This window comes from Alosa sapidissima, chromosome 21 (genome assembly GCF_018492685.1).
Source record: "Alosa sapidissima isolate fAloSap1 chromosome 21, fAloSap1.pri, whole genome shotgun sequence".
Lineage (NCBI taxonomy): Eukaryota > Metazoa > Chordata > Actinopteri > Clupeiformes > Clupeidae > Alosa > Alosa sapidissima.
Window position 1 is genome coordinate 17,502,580 of NC_055977.1, and position 19,674 is coordinate 17,522,253.

Genomic DNA, 19,674 nt, shown 5'->3' on the forward strand with positions numbered 1-19,674 from the left:
ACTTGCACACCCTAATACTAAAGGCATTTCTGACCTGCACTTTATGTGAGGAAAAATAGCTTTTGACAGAATAAACTTTCAAATGCACAGTAGCTTTCACAAGTCAATGAACAAGTTCTCAATCAAAACTACCAAAGCTAACATACAAGTGGATTTACCCATCCCCTAACTCAAGGTTTTGATTGCTCTTGGAATTCATTAACAGGTCCTAGAAAGTTCAAATGCCCGCATAGCTTCGATGCACCCAACCACCTGATTGCATTCACCGTGATTTCCATTGAGCTCATTTGCTTGTCTGGGTCCTCAGGAAGTGAGATTATCAGTTAATTGAATGGAGGCTGCCCAACACATGCAACCACTGGGGCCTATTTGCGAGAGCTTTGGTCCACATGCAAGGACCTGCAAGTGCCGCAGGCGAGCAGAATGACTGCTGAGGCAAGAGTGAGCTTCATCAAATGTGGTGGAAGTAAGTAAAACTGATTTGCTGTGTTTGTTTGAAATGGGAAAGATCCCATTTGGACTTCACTTGGTCTGATAATCTAATAAGTATTTCTGAAGAACTTGTTCAGTTGTGTAGCAGCTGTGTAGTGTATCATCACTGGTGCATTAATGTGAGGCATGAATTGTAAAGCACTTTATAAATGCAGTCCATTTGGCATTCAAAAACGGCAAAGTCTTGATTTAGACTGACTGATGTAGCACAATCACTCATGATTATTGTCAGTCCAATTGGTGTCAGACCAACTAATAGCTCTAGTGATGTTTTGGCAGAGGGATTCTTTAAGATTCGTAGTAAGTCAATAAATGCGAATTGTTTAAGTATGTGGCTCCTTTTATTTAGTTGAATGACTGTAGAGTTGTATTTCAGAAAAAAAAAATCATCAGTAATAGTTGCCAGATAGTACATAGAAGTTCACAGATGGAATAGCAGCATGAGCTAGTACTACCAGATATAATATCCTTTCTTATCTAAGGTCTTGGAGAAAGTGGTCTTCAAGCAAATCTGTGACTTCTTATATCAGAACAACCTGCTAGACCCTATGCAGTCTGGTTTCAAGAGTGGTCATTCTACTGAAACTGCTGTTCGGTCTAGATCTGAAGCATTGAGAGAAGTCTTCTGCTCAATAATCATTATTAATTCTACTAGAATTATCTGCAGCCTTTGATACTGTAAACCAAAGAAAACATTCTCCTTTCTATCTGAACTGGGAATTTCTGGGAAAGCTTTTGACTGGTTTGAATCCAACCTTAAAAGGCGTTCTTTCAGGGTGTCTTGGCAGGGTCAAGTATCAAAGTCTCATGATCTCACCAGAGGTGTGCCTCAGGGATCAGTATTGGGGGTCCTTTTCCTTGGGTGAGACCATTCGCTCTCAAGGATTTGACTTTTTCCCTCCCCGGTGTCATGTGACTCGTTAATGTTACAAGGTCTCAGGTGTGAATGGGGTGTTTTAAATTTGGTGTTATCACTCTCACACTCTCTCATACTGGTCACTTGAAGTTTAACATGGCACCTCATGGCAAAGAACTTTCTAAACGTTTTCCATTTATACAAATACAATACAGTTTTTTGTAATGAAGGATATTTTTTCTGAACTGTCATCCTTTTTGACACAGAAAACAATGACCAAATTGTACAACAGATGCTATGGATTAACTCTAATATACTGAGTGGAGGTGCCACAATGTTCTTGAGGCAAATGTTTGAAAAAGGTATAATGTTTGTAAAAGATATTATAAAGGAAGAAGGGGGAATTATGTCATACTCACAAATAACACAAGTATATGGGTGAATATGTACTTTGCAACAATACAATCAATTAATTGGAGCCTTACCACAACAATGGAAAAGAAAAGTTAACGCGATTGCAGGTTCATACTCAGTTTGTAGACCAGATATAAAACAGACTAGGTGGCTAAAAAAAGCAAAGGTTAATAAAGAACTGTATAATTTTTATCTACAAGCTAAAAATCTGGTGGCAATACCCTATAACATTTTTGACAGTTGGGAAAGAATGCTAGACATACCAATATCATGGAAGCAAGTCTTCACAACTTTGTATGGAACAACAATAGATACAAGAGCAAGATATTTTCAATATAAATTAATCTATAAGTATTTAGCTACGAATTTTTTTTTATGGATTTGGGGAAAGGAGTCAACACCAAGTTGTCGATTCTGTAAGGAGGAGGAGGAGACAACAGATCATTTATTCTGGTATTGCTCACCAGTTGCTTTGTTTTGGATTGAAGTGGAAAGGTGGTTATTGGGTTATGATGTAATATTGCGATCTTCTCACAGTGCTTCTGGGTGATCTTTCAGCGGAAGCTCACGCTCCTCAGAACATCATTATTTTGTTAGGGAAAATCTTAATCTTCAAAAGAACAGACATACATGAGTTGAGTATGAGACTTAAAAACCACGTTAAAGTTTACTGTGAAACTGAATGTATGATCTATAAATCCAAGGAAGTGCATTATGCAGAAAGATGGAGTAAAATAAATGAAGTGGAAGGATGGAACAGGTAGAAAATAATGAATATTCCAACATGTTGCTGTATGATTCAGGAATTTGTTGTCCCTTGGAGGTTGGGAGTAGTGTGTGTGTGTGTGTGTGTGTGGAGGGGTTGTGGGCGGTCGGGAGGATGTGGTTTGGATGGAGGGACTTTTTTTTTCATTCTTCATTGGTTTGTTTTTTCCCGTTTTATATATTTTTCCTTTGTTACTAGTGATTTTTTTTATTTTTATTAGAAAAAAGAACTATAGTATATAAAGAAAAACTTTTGTGAGATACTGTACATAGTTTCCAGACTGTCACTGTTGTTTATTATCATTTTGTAAAGGTAAGGAGAAGTAGGAAGTAACATTTGGAATCCCTGATCTATGTGATTTGTTAGGCTGAGCCAATGATTCCGAACTTTAAAGTCAATGCAAAGTCTATGCTCATTACGATGCTAGGGTTGGAAACTTTTCCTTATTGGGGGTATCCAGATTTTTCATTTAGTGAAATGAAGTAGAGAGTCAGGTGACACCAGGTTATCCTACCGTCTACTGAGAACCAGCCCTGCAACTTCGTTCTCCCCCGACCCAGAGAATCATAAACTGTTTTACGACAATTGTGCAATACCACTATGAAATTGTGTACATATTACCTTGTAAGTCAACAGGGCTCTTCAGAGATTGTCTTTGCTTCTATTCCTGTCCTTTGATTTGTAAACAATTCCTCATGGACCATGTCCAGGGAAAGGGTGCAAGCCCTGAGTATTATTTTGTGTAAAATACAAATACTCTGCTGTAGGGAACGCCAGGCAGAAAAAAATACAGTGGATTCCATTAACTTTCAACCTAAAATAAGTAATAGGTTTGTAATACTGCAGCTCAAAAAAACATTCCAGCTCTAAAAAATAATGGAATCAGCCTTTCTTTTTGGAAAGATAAGAATAAAAAAAATAATCTGCCATTTCTCTTGTTAAAGTAAGAACGTTTTATACGCAAGAAGTTGTGGCAAATGATGGACCACAAACATTTACAGCAAGTCCATGATGTTTATTGCCTCTTTTGGCCTCTAGAGTGCATCACTGTGCCATGTGTACTATCCATCCACCTGGCGCTTTTCACGTCATGAAATCACAGACAGCATGGTATAGGTTAGCTGCAATCTGAAATGTGACAGAAGTAGAGGAATTTGGGACTTTCTGGAGCTAAATAATACCCTACAACACATTTTACTGAACTAAGCCCAATGAAGAAATACACTGAATATCATGACTAAAGGTATATGATGCCCAACATAATAAGTAATTGTAATTGTAAACTGATTTGGGTGTGTATCAGTCAATGGGATAGTGCTGAGTTCTGGTCTACTACCATGTACCAGTGTTAGCTGGAATACTGTATGTGCACATAGGTCTTTTTTCAAGGTGAGGTCTGTCTGGCCCTTTCTTTGCTAAATAACAAAATCACTGTTATAATTATAGTTACTCATTATTGAACATTTTTCTCCACTATTCAAAACTAAATCTTAACACAGTTGTTCTGTTTTGTCATAATTGGACACTGATGACTGCAGTGCAGTTTGTTTATAGAAAACAGTCACCTGTACAGCCCAGATAATTGGTGCAAATTGCTGGAGCAGCAGTCGCTCCACTATTCAGTAAATGTCAGTCTCTGTCCTTTTACACAAGGACAATGAAGTAAATTAGATTTACATCAGGCTATCTTTGCATTAACCTCAGTGGACGGTGCATATGTAATTCACATTACCATGGTAAATTCTGGTTCTGTGGCATGCTAGAAGCATGATTTCTTTGTGGATAGTAGATTAACTTTTCCTATTTGTCAAAAATCAATAGAACACAGTTTTTCGACAAGGATCACCTGTCTCACTAACTCTTGCTGTTCAGATGCAGATGTCATCCTTCAGCACTCGATACATAGAGAGACTCATAAAAATAGAAAGTGCATGACAATCGGAATTGCATAAATAATATTTCTGTGGTCTGTTATGTTGCTCGGCAACAGCTCTCTCAGCCATGAAAGCCAGATAGAATTCACAATGATCTTGATATGGAGACATGGACCAACAGTTTACCAGATTTCAACATCATGCCAATGTTTGTATCCCTTTTGTCATTGCTAACATGATCATTTTATCTATTCTTTTATTATGACCGCCGCGCAGCGAAGCGGCGGTCATATAGGTTTAGTCAGATTTTTTTCTTTCTTTTCTTTTTCGCATGTCCAAATTTCCATCAAGGATTCCCGGGACACTGTAAGACCGGGGTACACGAAACTTGGTGGGCATGTAACCCCACATGGATAGCATGGAACCTCCTGTTTCCTGTTTCCTGTTTTCAAAGGGCCATGTCAACCCATTCCATAACCACTCATTTCATGTATAGCGCCACCTAGTTAAACACAAACATAGTCAAAACTTCACGAAATTGGAAGTGTAGGATCATTATGACACCCTCTGAATGCACGCCAAGTTTCGTGGAATTCCGTTCATGGGGGGCCACACAATAAATTAATTTATGTTACTATACACCAACTGGCCTGTAGGTGGCCGAAGACAGTTTTCTGTGAATATCTCGAGAACCGTAGGGCCTAGGAGGTCCACCTTTTTTTGTATGTTGGTCTTAAGGGGGCAACCTACCCCATTACCACTTATTTCATGTATAGCGCCACCTAGTTAAAAATTAAAAAGCAAAACATTAGGTGTTTTCATCACAATATCTCTGGCTGACATGGTCAAAACTGCACGAAATTGAAAGTGTAGGATCATTATGACACCCTCCGAATGCATGGCAAGTTTCGTGGACTTTCGTTCATGGGGGGCCTTACAATAAAATAATTTATGTGTACATTTAGTGACGTACACCAACAAGGATTCCCGGGACACTGAAAGACCGGGGTACACGAAACTTGGTGGGCATGTAACCCCACATGGATAGCATGGAACCATCGCTTTTCGTTTCAATCTGTAGCCCCCTCGCTGGGCTGGACCCTCCCGAAAGGAGGGTAGGGCAGACACAGTTTTCTGTGAATATCTTGAGAACTGTAGGGCCTAGGATCAGTGCCGGCCCGAGCCTTTTGGGGGCCCTAAGCAGAATTTGATTTGGGGGCCCCCTCCCACAACGCAGAGTCACCTGTGCTTGGCGATAATTGACAACTTCACACTATAATGACATATTATAAATTAATACAGTGAGGTTATGTATTAATACAGTGACTGATTATGAACTACTGTCCCCCTGGACACAAATGCATAAGGACTCGGTAGGCTCATTCAGTAATCCATCCTTGCTCACATGTCAAAAATGTTTTGGGGCTCCGCTCTAGACTTCTGGCCCCATGTGCTTGGTAAACCAATGTATTAGTTGTTATTTACACCAACCCTGTCACCTTTTAATCTTAGAGGGTACTAATTTATTTATTATTTACAGATTTATTTAAAACATTCATATTCAAAGTGAAGCACTAAGGGTGGTTTACTGAAGTTGAATTGACAAATAACAAAATACAACAGCATTTGTATTTGTTGTAAACAAGTACATCCGTTTAATGACTTGTTTTTCAACAGATTTGCAGAACAAATCCGCAAATGTGCATTAAATGAGCAATCTTCAACTACAAAATAAAACCAAAATAGACAAACATTAATAATCAAAAATAAAATGTCCCAAAAAATAGATACTTATTCCTACTTCGTTCCTGGCTTTCAGGTATCTGCAACTCTGCAGTGGACGAACCTGCAATGATTAAATAAATACATAAATAAATAAAACAAAAACTATGTTAAATGTGTCATGTCATATTAACAGGCTATGTAACCATTTGCCATCAAGAAAACCTCACCTTCTGTGTCATCAGCCATGGAGGCAGACACTTGATGAGGTAGGTAGAGTTAGGTAGTGGTAGAGATGTGCTCCAAAGTACTTCAACAGTGTCTCTGAAAAAAAAAAATAGTGCAAGTATACTTAATTGCAGTATGGTGAACGCTTAACATGGTGATCTACTGCAGCCTAAATATTAGGGTAGCACCGCTACATCACTATCTTAATCAAATGTAAGTCTATTTTCATCACAGAAGTCTCCCCACCCAACATGGTATATTTTCTCAAACTACCATCTCTCCAAAGAGCATAGAGCAGAGCGCACGTACTGTTCCATCTTTGCCTATGAAGCTGGAACGTTACGATTGCCCAGAGTCGAACTAGTCAGTGGGTTGGGGTTGGGACTGGGAGCCTGGGCTTAGCCTGCTGTTGCTATCAGACTTACCACTATGTCACATATTATAGAACAGTAATAAACTATCAACACTTTCAGGTGCGAAATCAGAAACAATCCCTCTGTGGTACATTTGCCTTCAGCTACAGTACGTTTTCATGTAGCTACTGTAGTGCTAATGTCCACTTCAGTCAGCTAGCTAACTTTAATTTACAACAAAAGCCCACCTATGGCTAGGGTACATGCTTGATTAAACATCCAAAACAATCCCAATATCCTTGACATCTGAAATACATCTAGATAAATATATATTAATGGGAGACATTTCTCTGTTGATGGCGGGGATTTAGCTCTGGTGATTTAGCTCTGGTGATTATATTATTAGATCATGACAGCTAGCTAGCTGCCTCAAGCACAAAACATACTGTAAATAATCATGCAAACATACCTGTATCTTGCTCGTTTTTCTCCTCCTCTGTCATTTTCTTCTTACTGTTTTTGGCACCAGAGGGATACTTTTCTTAACATTACCGTCTCTTCCGATTTTTGAACTTGATGCAGTGTCTGCACGAATTGTCTATGCACCTGAGGTGTCTAGTTTATGCGCGTGACTCAAAGGCTGGCAGACACAGTAGAGGTAGGCAGGCATATTGATCATGAAATCAGAATTTTCTTGTTTTAAATTATTAATTGTTTCATTTATTCACTCATTGATGTCACTTGTTTACGTTATTCATTATGTAAAAAAAAAAAAGCAGCCGCTTAGTTCGCTTATGCCTCGGGCCGGCCCTGCCTAGGATGACCAATTTTTTGCGTATATTTGCCTCCAGGGGTCATGTAATCCCATTCCACATGCACACATGTGCATAAACAGATACACACGTACACACATACATTCACAGTAATCCTATGTATGACACATACTCACACAGTAGACATATATACGCATGCATGCACATGCACACACACAGGCACATAAACAGGCAAACACACACACCTCAGTGTTATGAATTTCTCAGAATTATGAACAGGCAAGATGGGGGTGGGGTTGTATAAAATGTATATTACATGTGAAATCTATGAACTAATCATGTTTTGGTACTTGTTGTCTAGCAGATAGCAGTGAGAATTAAGTGTGCATAATGCAATTCAGTGAGACAGTTAGAAATATGCCTTTCAGCGTGACTTATTTTTGTGGAAAACATGTGCTGGACTGGGCAGCGGTCATATTTTGTACCGCTCTGCGGTACATCTAGTTTTTGGACATATTTTCCTCAACATCCACTGATAACATCTGTTTAATAGTGGTTGCAACAGCTTTTTAGCTGAAATACACGCATAAAAGCAGTGATGTGTTAGACCCACATTTTAGTGTCAATTTTATCTGTAACTAAACTTTTCATTATATATCATTTGTGCATGTTTTAAACATAGAATATTTAAGTGTCACACCTACCTACAAATAGACATTGCATCCCTTATGTGTATATGAACATGGGACAGCTTACTATATATATATATATATACCTTTTAAAGATTGTGGACATGCATTAGGAAAATAACGTGGAGTTGGACCATGAAACTTTGGACAATTTCCACATTACTAAGTTTAGAACTTTTGTGTGAGTGCCCAATGATGTACTCGAGTCCTACTTAGCATAACCTCCACAATGGCATAAAATGTAACATCAGTGCTTTTCCAGCTCAATGTTCTCAAAATATGTATTCCCTTGAATGTATGGACCAGCTTGCTGCCCTTAGATTCTCTAAGGATAAGTGTCTAAAGACATATCTGTTCAGCATACACTTAGTTAATTCGGTGGTTCTTATGAGTTATGGGTTGAATACTATGGTATTTTTTTTTTTTTCATTAGGCTATTGGTCATTGATATTGCATTGAAATGATTGTTTACCTGTATTATTGCTATATTCCTTAATGTGATCTTACCAACATTTTAAAACTGTTCGTTGTTAATTTTGAACCATTGTATTGTTTTTTTGTTTTTTTTGTAAGTCACTTTGAACAAAAGCGTCTGCCAAATCCCATAACCATAAGAAGCAGATGAGGTGGTTTGATGTATTGAAAAGGTGCGGTAGAGAGGTAGAGATCACAAGCAAAGCCTGACTACAGTGCCCACTTTTCCCTGATTTTTGTCATACATTTCCACTGAAACCAATTTGCCAATTGGACTTGGTTTCATGGTTTCATTTTATTCAGCGGACTTGAGTGGCAAAGGCAAGATGTTTATTTCTGTAGTTTATCTTTAAATATAACATCGCTTCAACTGATCTGGACTTTGATAGTGGCAAGCTGCCGCCAAGAATCCCTCAATCAATTACAGGAAAATAGTCTTCCAACCCTGAAATCCACTTATCCAGTGATACGTCATACCAAAAAGCATCAAGATCAGTATATAAAATCAGTCTTTAATTACCACAGACATATCGGAAAAAGACTCTTGTGTCATAGAGTGCCAGACCAATGTCAAATGTGCACAATCTGTAGATTTCTCTTGGGAAGGCACCTGCATTATTTAAGAGGAAACTACATCAGGTCTATGGATTTCAGTTTCTTCTATGTTGAGAACTTCCAATAATATCATCTGTCTCCCTCCTCAATGAAACCGAATAGGTCCGTCTATCAAAACACAATAGCCATTTTGTTCAGGGAACATAGAGCACAGTAATTTTGTTGACTGATTCCTCTCTGCCCTTTTCCCAAAGACGGGTACGGTAACCCCAACTAAAGACAAAGATGATAAGCTTAATTGAGCCATATAACTACCCGGTCAGTCTACTTATGCACTTTTATTGGGGCCTACAGTTAAGTTGTCAATTGTCAAGCAAATACAAGTTTGTGGGTTGAGCTGTATCAGATTCTTTCCCAATTGTAATTACTGTGCTTGCACTGTGTGATTATGTAAGCGCACCACAACTGTATTTGTCATGCAGGGATAATAATGATATGATATGCTACCACTGGAAAGTTCTGACATTATGTTTCTGCTCTTGTAATTCTTGTCTGTACTCTCTCTAATCGACAAGGGTATTTTGCAAATTTGCCTTTTATAGCTTTCAGACGCATATATTAATTGTAGGTTTAGATACACGATTATTTTCAGCTCCAGAAAATGCTATGCATCTTATTTTATCTTAAAAGTCCTTATGTACATTGAAGCATAGACCTCTTAATTAATCTTTGTATATTACATTTGGTACGGTTGCCTTTTGATGCCAGTGTGTTGTGGGATTTCAGGTCAGTGTTGTTTAATATGTGTGATCCAAGGAGAATTTCAAATTCAATGCAGTTTAGTTATTTTTCCTCTAAGTAATGAATTGATAAGCAAGAAGCTTAAGTTGGTGTAAAATACAAATTTTGACTTTGCACAGGTTTTCAGTTTCCTTTAGTTCATTAGAATTCCATGTTCTAATTCTTGCTATTTCATCTTTCAACCTCCTAATGAAAATCAAGGATAAAAGGTGATGAAACAGTAATGAAATAGTTGGCTGCAAACAGTTCATTCAGTCTCATTCACTCTGCAACCCTTTAAAGTAACATCCCAGCCAGTGTCACAAAAAAACAACAAAAATCTTTTTACATGGCATTTTTAAGCTTTGATAACTTTAAATTAATTAATCACTCTCACAGTAACACCTCAGTCTAAGATGTCTTATTTTGAGCTCTTGTCAGCTTTTCCCAAAAGACATACTTCAGGCAGTGAGAAGACACCTTTTGTAGTATCAGATTAGCACACAAATTGAGATTTGGGGTATTACTTTGAAAGAAAAGCCATTCCCCCTGCCTTTCATAAAAGCATGCAAAATGTGGGTGTTTGCAGGGTACGGTTGAGTAATCCAAAATATTTTTTTCATCTTGATGGACGGTCATCCTGCTGTGACCATATGATTGGTCACAGAAAAAGAGCAAATGACAAATGAAAGACCAAAATGAAAAAAAAAAGATACTGCTTTCCCATGTTTGGATATTGAATGTCCTTGTTGCAAGACTGCCTATTTCAGCTATTTCTGGCACCCTCAATACATAAATGTCCTGAGTGAAGCAATTTATATTCCAGCACATCCTACATTCAGGCTTTAAGAGAAAAGAAAAAAAAAAATAGAAAGAAAATAATTTTGGACCAAGATCAATTTGAAAAGTAATGGAATGAAACCTTGAAATTGATTTTATTGCCATTTCTCAGCATGTGTGTGGTCAGTAATTGCCTGGCGGCCATCAAGTGGGAGCGATTTTCGGGAGGCACTGGGGTGGAACATTGAGCTATGTGTATAGATCTGTACACGTCTGAGCAGGTGAGAGTGGAGGTCCGTCGCGGCGTCTGTGTCAGACAAGTGCCTGTGGTAAACACCTGCCACCGCTCCCTGCAGGCCCCTCTCTCCTGCTCCCTGACAAGGTCCGCCTTTTGAGTTTTTAGCCAGAGGTCCCCAAACTCATAGACATTTCTCTCCCTCTCTCTCTCTGAGAGTAATCAGCTCGGAGTGAGTTGGAATCCTCTGAAGTACTACTGGCTGCTTATTAGGCCTCAGATGGGTTCTCTTTGTACTAGTGGTGGGCCACAGCAACAGCGTGTGAGCGATTTTAGTTTTTTTATAGTTTGAATGATACATTACTTTGAAATGTTAGGAAGCAGCATATGATAGTCTAATTCTGATTCGGGGGCGATATTGAAAGACACAAAAAAAATAGGCTATTTGCAGTATGGTGATGTAAATGTTTATGCAAAAATGATTTATGAATGAATTATGAATTGATATTACAGCTCAATAGCAATAGTAATAACACTAAAAAATGTTTACACTCGGGCTTAAAATGCCCAATGGAGCCATTACAGAACAGGCCAAGACCAAATTAGATCAAAAAGTAACAATTTTCAAAGTCAGACTCCCAATCAGTCTCTGCTTTCACCATTTGTGCTGCAGGTGGAGGGCCTTCAAGGATTTATGTTTTGTGTTAAGTAAGGCTGAAGCTACTCATGTTATCTCACTCTATCAATAGCAAATACATTAGCAATAACCTGGCCTGTGCAAGCACACTATTAATTTACTTCAGGCCTGTCCAGACAGGGACAAAGGGACTGTTGGAAACGGGCGAGGTGTATCCACTTTCGCTCTCCCTGGGCCTTGGCGTCTCCTGTGCTGGGGAGTGAATCGATGGTCCATCGAACGACAGGAGGAGGAGAAAAGACAAGGAGAGAGAGAGGGGGGGGCAGGGTAGGCAGGCAGGCAGGCAGCCAGACTGGGGCAGGAAGAACCACCTCCAGTTTGGAGTGAGAGGCTCAGGTGTCAGTGTCACCCTAGAGTCCGAAGCAGATCCATTGGAGACGATGAGGAGGAGAACAAGACTCATAGGGAGTAGGGAGAGCGTCGTTGGCTTTGTTGGCTTCCTCGTTGGCTTGTCATTCACTGAAAAAGACTAGATTCTTTCATTGTACACAGTTTTCATTGTACACAGTTTACATTGGTATTGTTAAATACAACCTATCAGCTATGAAATTACTCAGGAGCATTAACTACCTGTATATTATCCTACCTGTATGTGTGTGAGTGGGTGTCTTCTTGAACACCATAGGGCCATTTTTTAGAGATCAGTAATGGATGGTCAGAGGCGTAAAGTTTATAGGCATTAAAGGCATGGCCAGTCCACATTCACTAATTTAATGGCACGATTTTGTGATCAAACGCTGGGTGCAAAAGGATTGTCCTTATGTCTCTTAATCAGTCATGGGTGTGCTTTGGGCGTAACATCCTTTAAACCAATGAGAATGACATCTGTCATTCCCTTTAACAGCAAGCAGCGCAACTTTAAACAGCGCATTAGTATTTTGACAGTCAGTGGCGCATTTGAAGAAATCTGCTTGCACGTAAGACCGTTTGTAACAGGGATTCCACTAAACCTTGCTTTACTAAAACCTGTTTGTGACTAGCAGAGTAAAGCCTACATGCATCTGCACTCGCCTATTATTTGAACTCATTGACAATATGAAACTAACTTCACCGTGGTCTCATGGTCGAAACAGTTCTACACAGTTAATTACTCTCACTATTGACTGACAAGGGGTTACCATTGAAAACATGGCCTGAAAAAGGCAACAATAATGTTTGAATGATTGATTAAAAATCCTAAAGATATTCATCCTGCAGAGGAGATGCTGCTTACATCTCGTGATATTGCGTCTTCAGCTGTGCTTTATATGTGCCTTTTGCTATAGACCAGGTTTTTCTTGGTCAATGGCTAATGATTTTTAGAGGGTGTAAGATAGCGATTTTTAGGTCATGCGCCAGACCACACCTTATTGTTAATTGCCACACCCCTGGGCGCAAGGTTTGATTAAAATTGCAGCGCATGGCGAAAAATTCCTCACTTCAGTGAGTGTTAGATAAAAATAAGCCTTGCGTACGCTTTGCGCCACCTTGTGCCGAGTGCACGATACGACCCATAGTGTCTTAAGCCCTTGTTTAATACCTCTATTAGCAGTACATTTTCAAACTCTGAGACCTTTCACACTCGCTGAGTAAAGTTAACCTTTAGTGCTGGCTATGTACAGCAGCATATAGAAAAACAGGCTAGTAGAAGTGTAAACAGTGGGAAAAGGTCATTATGTAGAAACCATCAGAGGAATGAATCTAGCATTTACATCTCATACATTTGGAAAAAAGTGTCTAGTATTACTGTTGATCTTCTGAAGAAAAAAATGTTTACATTGACTGAAATATGTTTTTATGAGGTAGTATTTCAATGAAGTTAGTTCTACTGTGACAGCAATATAGCAAACTGTAGGAGCACCTATAGCAGCACAAAGAGCACTGTAAAAACCTTAAGGTATATTTTTATTGAACTTTATCTGAATGGAAAAATTTGTTAGCCTTAGACCTAACAGTCAACTTGTGGTACCATTATCCATGGACATTTTCAAAACATTTTAATCCTCAGAGAATCTGGTCTGGATACAATATTTTAAGGAAAAGAAGTAAGAATTAAAGGCACACTATGCAGGTTTTTTATCTTAATATGCAAGTTTTTTAGCTTAATTTACCTTCATTTAACAGCTTCAGAGTCATTGGAATGGTTATATGACTTTTTTCGGGTTGAATGGTGGCCGTCTCGCTTCCCCCTAGTGCCTGTGAGCGGAAAAACCATCCTTGCAACTGTGGGCCGGCGGGCCGATGGCCTCAGTGTCAGGAAGTATAACGAGTGTAACGAATTGCTTTACTGCATTCAAATAAACATACACGCCAGGCACCGGCTAGAAAAAGGTAGCGATGGAGTTTCTCAGACATTCGTCATGACAGAGCCAGCAAAAAAGAAGCAAAAACTGAGAAAACAGTAAATTGCCAATACTGCATAGTTTATCTTTAGGCCTAATAGTGACCATTTTACCTCTGTATTTTTTGAAAATGTGCATTTATTTATGCCACAGATGTTTTTATCGAAAGGTCACTTCTAACACAGGTCTACTTTACAAAGTTCAAGGTAGGCTGAGTATTTCACTCACTTAAAGCCAGAGTCTATGGGCCCTATCAGGCACAAGGCACTGACACAAAGCTTACTCTAATCTTACACCTAGTCAGTGACAGATTTTTCACCATGCGCTGCACTTTCATTAAACAATGCGCCCAGGCGTGTGGCAATTAACAACATAAGGTTCTGGCGCATGATCTAAAAATTGCTATCTTACACCGGCTAAAAAGCATTACGCCACTGACCAAGAAAACAAACATTGGTCTATAGCGAAAGGCTCATATAAAGCACAGCTGAAGTGGGGGGGTAAGTATGGCTTTTTTCATGGTATCGATGGTAACCCCTTGTCAGTCTATAGTGAAAGTAATTAACTGTGTATAACTGTTTTGTCGTTGACTATGCCACCAAGGTGAAGTTAGTTTCACTTTGCCTATGAGTTCAAATAATAGACTGATAGAGTGCAGATGTGTGTAGCCTATAGTCTGCTAGTTACAAACAGGTTTTAGTAAAGCAAGGTTTAGTGGAATACCCGTTTCATACAGTCTCGCGTGCAAGAGGATTCCTTCAAATGCGCCGGTGACCATCAAAATACCAATAAGCAGTTTGAAGTCGTGCTACTTGCTGTTAAAAGGAATGACAGATGTCATTCTCATTGGTTTAAAGGATGTTATGCCCAAAAGACACCCATGACTGATTAAGAGACATAAAAACAACCTTTTTGCACCAAGTGCCCGACTTTTCATAACCAAACCACTCCGAATGTGGACTGGACACACCTATAGCTATTTAAGCTTTTCACGACTGACCATGCGTTTCTGATTGGCAAGATAGGGCCCTGTATGTTTCCTGTATGCAGTTTGACAGGTCATGTTTATGCATATGAAGTCAGCTTGATGTAAATGAATTGATCATCAAAACATACTTTTTAAATGTTCATCCTTTAAGTATCTAAACCTCTCAAAATTGTTCCACACAAAACACCGTATCCCTTTGCTTTGTGAAGCCGGTTTGGTTACTTCCTTTGCTTGCCATCTGATAAAAAAGAAATCAGATACTGAAGTTAGATTAATAAATTCAGCACAATAATTTCCTAGTTTAAATATTTCAATATTCACATTTGAAACTAATATTTTATATATAAAAAGATGTTGCTTGCTTTCTCAGCTATAGCAGCAATTAGTTCTGTTCCAGCAACTAATTACATAAATGAACAAGGTGCAGCTAATTTGATCAAACCAAACACTATATGACTGTAGCATCCCTTTTGCATGCCAGTGTTTCCCTTACAATGTTCTCTGCCTACACACACACACACAGGGTAATTAAGCAGCACAAAACACATTAGCTGCTCATATATCTCTCTAAAATGGCCAAGTCTGGTCTGCTCTCCCATGTCAATACATTTTATTTGTAGTTATACACAGTGAAATACCTATCAGTGAACATTGCATCAACAAAATGATACATGACTACAGGTCTGCGGAGGGTTTCGTAAAATATAGTGGCCTACAATGTCATAAAGTGATGGAATATTGAGTCCTTCAGGGTTTTTTTTTCCTTCATCCCTCAGGGATGACAGATCATGTTCAGCAGTACAAGAGCACTGCTGGAGTGGAGGGTGGAAACTGACGACCCCTTTGGCATCGACAGCAATCAATAACACCTGCCCTTTTAGTTCTGAGAGGCTCCAAGTGTTGATCAGATAGTCTTCATCGGTGCACCATTGCACACAACTCCCTCTGCACTTCCTCGCTTTATTTGGTGTGTGTGTGTGTGTGTTTGTGTAGGTGTAGCAGCACATTCCACTTTGCAAATTGACAGACACAGAGATGTTTTTCTCCCCTTTAACACTGAATTTGTATACAAGTATGCTTTTTTGCTGCGGCACCTTTCGAACAAAAGAGGTACAAACAATGCTAAGCTTGATGACGACATCAGTGTTTGCAGTCAACAGCACTGAACACTTGATGGTATGGTGCTATGATGGTAAGAGATTGAAATTATTCTCAATCCTGTATCATTGCGAATAGATCTTCCCAGAGAGCATGGTAATGTGCTCTCTGTATCATACCAATGCCATTTTTGTATAAGGTGCATCCCTGTTGCTCAATCATAACCATAACATATTTTTGTTTTGATATTACATTTTATATTAGATTTTGTTTTGTTCTCTTTACCACTTGTATTTTGGCCATCTATTAACTCTGATGAAAAAAACGCATGATTCTGTAAAAAGTAATATTCTCTAAACAGTAAAACAGTGTGTGTTTTATTAATACACCCGGACATAGCCCAGAATAAACAATAGATATATGCAGTTGGGGCATATGCGTAGGACTCTCCATGCTCAAAGCACATGAAGAAAGTGGGAGAAGCTTCCTCCTCACTTGGCCCTGTGCCTTGACTGCGTCTGTTACCACACTTCAAGAGTTTAATCTCAATCCTCATTCGCCTGTAATGGTCCAAGGATGACATTGATTTGACAGGCTCAATATATGGAGGCAAAACGATACTCAAAATTAATGAGCAGTTCAATGGCCACAATTAGTCGGTGGGTTTCTGACTGCCCACAGGGAACTTAATCACGTGGTGTTTAAAATCAGTGGTCTGCATAAACAACCATTGATTCATCGGTAGCTATTGTGTTACTGGGACCACACACTATGTTAATCAAAATACTTTAATTAAGATGACTGTAGGCGTAACATAGCATAGCGAATGCTAATCATTCCATGTCATTTCCTGTGACGTTAAAGAACCTGCACTCCAAGGATTATTAGAATGCAAACCCATTATCTAGTTCTCCTCTGTGGAGGGGATCTCCTCAGAAGAGTCTGTGTTGTCGTGCAATATATTTTTAACCATTTGTGGTCAAATCTGTGGAATGTGATAATAAGCTTTGAATAAATTTGATATGACCGGTTTCACCAGTGGATTTTAAGCTTTTTTGTGTCTTTTATCCTATAGTAATGATATATTCAGAGATATATAGAAAATCTAGCGAGATGGACCGAGACAGAATCCCTCTGAAACAAAGTCCCTTTTGTTTCAGTTCTTCTTTGTGCCTCTCTGACTGCAGAGGAGAGTCATTTGGCTGGTTATTAGTGTGTGTCAGAAAGACCACACTCATCTGATACAGGAGTATGTGTGTGTTTGTTTTCCGCCCCCATGCATTTCTTTATATAGTACTGCTCTCTCTCTCTCTCTCTCTCTCTCTCTCTCTCTCTCTCTCTCTCTCTTGATGAGCAGTGTGCTGTATATGATTCAGAGCATCTCCACCACCACTTGATAAAAAATAAAGGGAAAAAAAAAACAGGACCTGGACTGTATAGAGGAAAGTATGGCTCTCATAAATCCTATCTGACATGAAAGTTCTAAAAATAACTCTATTTTGATCACAAGTATAGTGAACATCAGCAATTCAGCAATGTGCAAAAAAGCACAAAACATTTTGTACTGGCAAACCACTGGCAAGCCACAAACCGAGCACCTATGTTATTCTTCGCTGTCAATCTCTTTTTTAAAAGTCAGTATAGTTAACTTCCTTGATTAGTGCAATCATTTCAGTGTCTCAAATCATATTCAATCCATCTATCATGTACTCCTGCACTCACAGACATACACACATATGCACAGGTGAAATTAGATTAGAGGCTGTATGGGCCATAATTCATACTAGACCTGTCTAAGACTCGCGCTGTGCTGTGATCTGATGTATATACACTGCTAAAGGAGAATTCCGGCTACCCTCTGGGGGCATGGACATGGAGGCTCATGAACATGCCCCCAAAGTGTAGCACTATACTGGTGGGTTTGAAAAAAATTAGAATATCGTGTAAAAGTTAATTTTTCCCACCTAAATTATTTTTAAAAAGTGAATTGTTCAGTATTCTAGATTTATTAAATATAAAGTGAAATATTTCAAGCCATTTTTTGTTTTAATCTTGATGATTACGGCTTACAGCTCATGAAAACACAACCACAATCATGGGAAAGACTGCTGGTAAGCCACAGAAGGTCATTGCTGAAAGGGCAGGGTGTTCACAGAGTGCTGTATCAAAGCATATTCATGGAAAGTTGACTGGAAAGGGAAATGTGTGGTAGGAAAAGGTTTGCAAGCAGCCTTGAGAGAATTGTCAAGCAAAGCTAATTCAAGAGCTTGAGGGTACTTCACAAAGTGTGGGAGGCTGGAGTCTGCATCAAGAGCCACCACACACAGTGTCCAGGAAATGGGCTCCATTCCTAGTGTCAAGCCACTCCTGAATTAGAGACAAGGTTAGAGCATCTTTCCTGAGCTGAGGAGAAACAGAACTGGGCCGCTGTTCAGTGGTCCAAACTTCTCTTTTCATTTAATTTGGATATTAGGGTACAATCAATGTCCCAAGAGTCTGGAGGAAGAAAGGGGAGGCACAGAATCCAAGTTCCTTGATGTCCAGTATGATGTTTCCACAGTCAGTGATGATCATGTCATCTGCTGGTGTTTGTCTACTGTGTATATGTTCCTTTCAAGTCCAGAGTCAATGCAGGAGATTTTAGAGCACTTCATGATTTCATCTGCTGACAAGCTTTATGGAGACGATGATTTCCTTTTTGAGTAGAACTCGGCACCTGCCCACAGTGCCAAAACTGCTAACTGGTTTGCTTACCATGGTATTACTGTGCTTGATTGACTAGACAACTCATCTGACCTGAATCCCGGGAATCCATGGTTTATTGTCAAGAGGCAAATGAGACACCAGACCCAATAATACAAATGATCTTAAGGCTGCTAACAAAGCAACCTGGGCTTCCATAACACCTCAGCAGTGCCACATGCTGGTTGCCTCCACGCCATGCCACTTATTTTGGGGTTTTCATGAGCTGTGGCCGTAATCATCAAGATTAAAACAAAACATGGCTTGAAATATTTCAATTTATATCTAAACTGGTTTGCTTACCATGGTATTACTGTGCTTGATTGACTAGACAACTCATCTGACCTGAATCCCGGGAATCCATGGTTTATTGTCAAGAGGCAAATGAGACACCAGACCCAATAATACAAATGATCTTAAGGCTGCTAACAAAGCAACCTGGGCTTCCATAACACCTCAGCAGTGCCACAGGCTGATGGCCTCCACGCCATGCCACTTATTTTGGGGTTTTCATGAGCTGTGGCCGTAATCATCAAGATTAAAGCAAAACATGGCTTGAAATATTTCAATTTATATCTAATGAATCTTTTTTAAATAAATTAGGGGGGGGGGGGATGAACTTTTCCACAATATTCTAATTTTTTAAGACCTACCTGTAGTTGCCTGGCAACTTTAGCTGTTGGCTGCAGCAACTCGAGCTAGGTAGAACCGGTCGATTTTTCTTCTGTACCAACAGTACTTGTGTCTTCAAGAAATAGAATTTTCCTTTGAAAACCTTGTAAAGGTATTTTAAGGTCCAGCCTTTCATCTGACTAAGAAGACACAAGTTTACTTTTC

At 39.2% G+C, this 19,674-nt stretch overlaps 1 protein-coding gene across 1 annotated transcript in view; it reads left to right on the forward strand.

Annotated features, from left to right (window-relative positions):
- The first annotated feature begins 64 nt into the window (after positions 1-64).
- The window catches only part of khdrbs3 (KH domain containing, RNA binding, signal transduction associated 3), a 152,098-nt gene continuing 132,488 nt past the window's right edge, over positions 65-19,674 (forward strand). Inside the window, exon 1 of the mRNA XM_042076819.1 lies at positions 65-466. Within this exon, the coding sequence (XP_041932753.1) occupies positions 424-466 (43 nt within the window). The 5' untranslated portion in view covers positions 65-423. The remainder of the gene's footprint in view (positions 467-19,674) is intronic.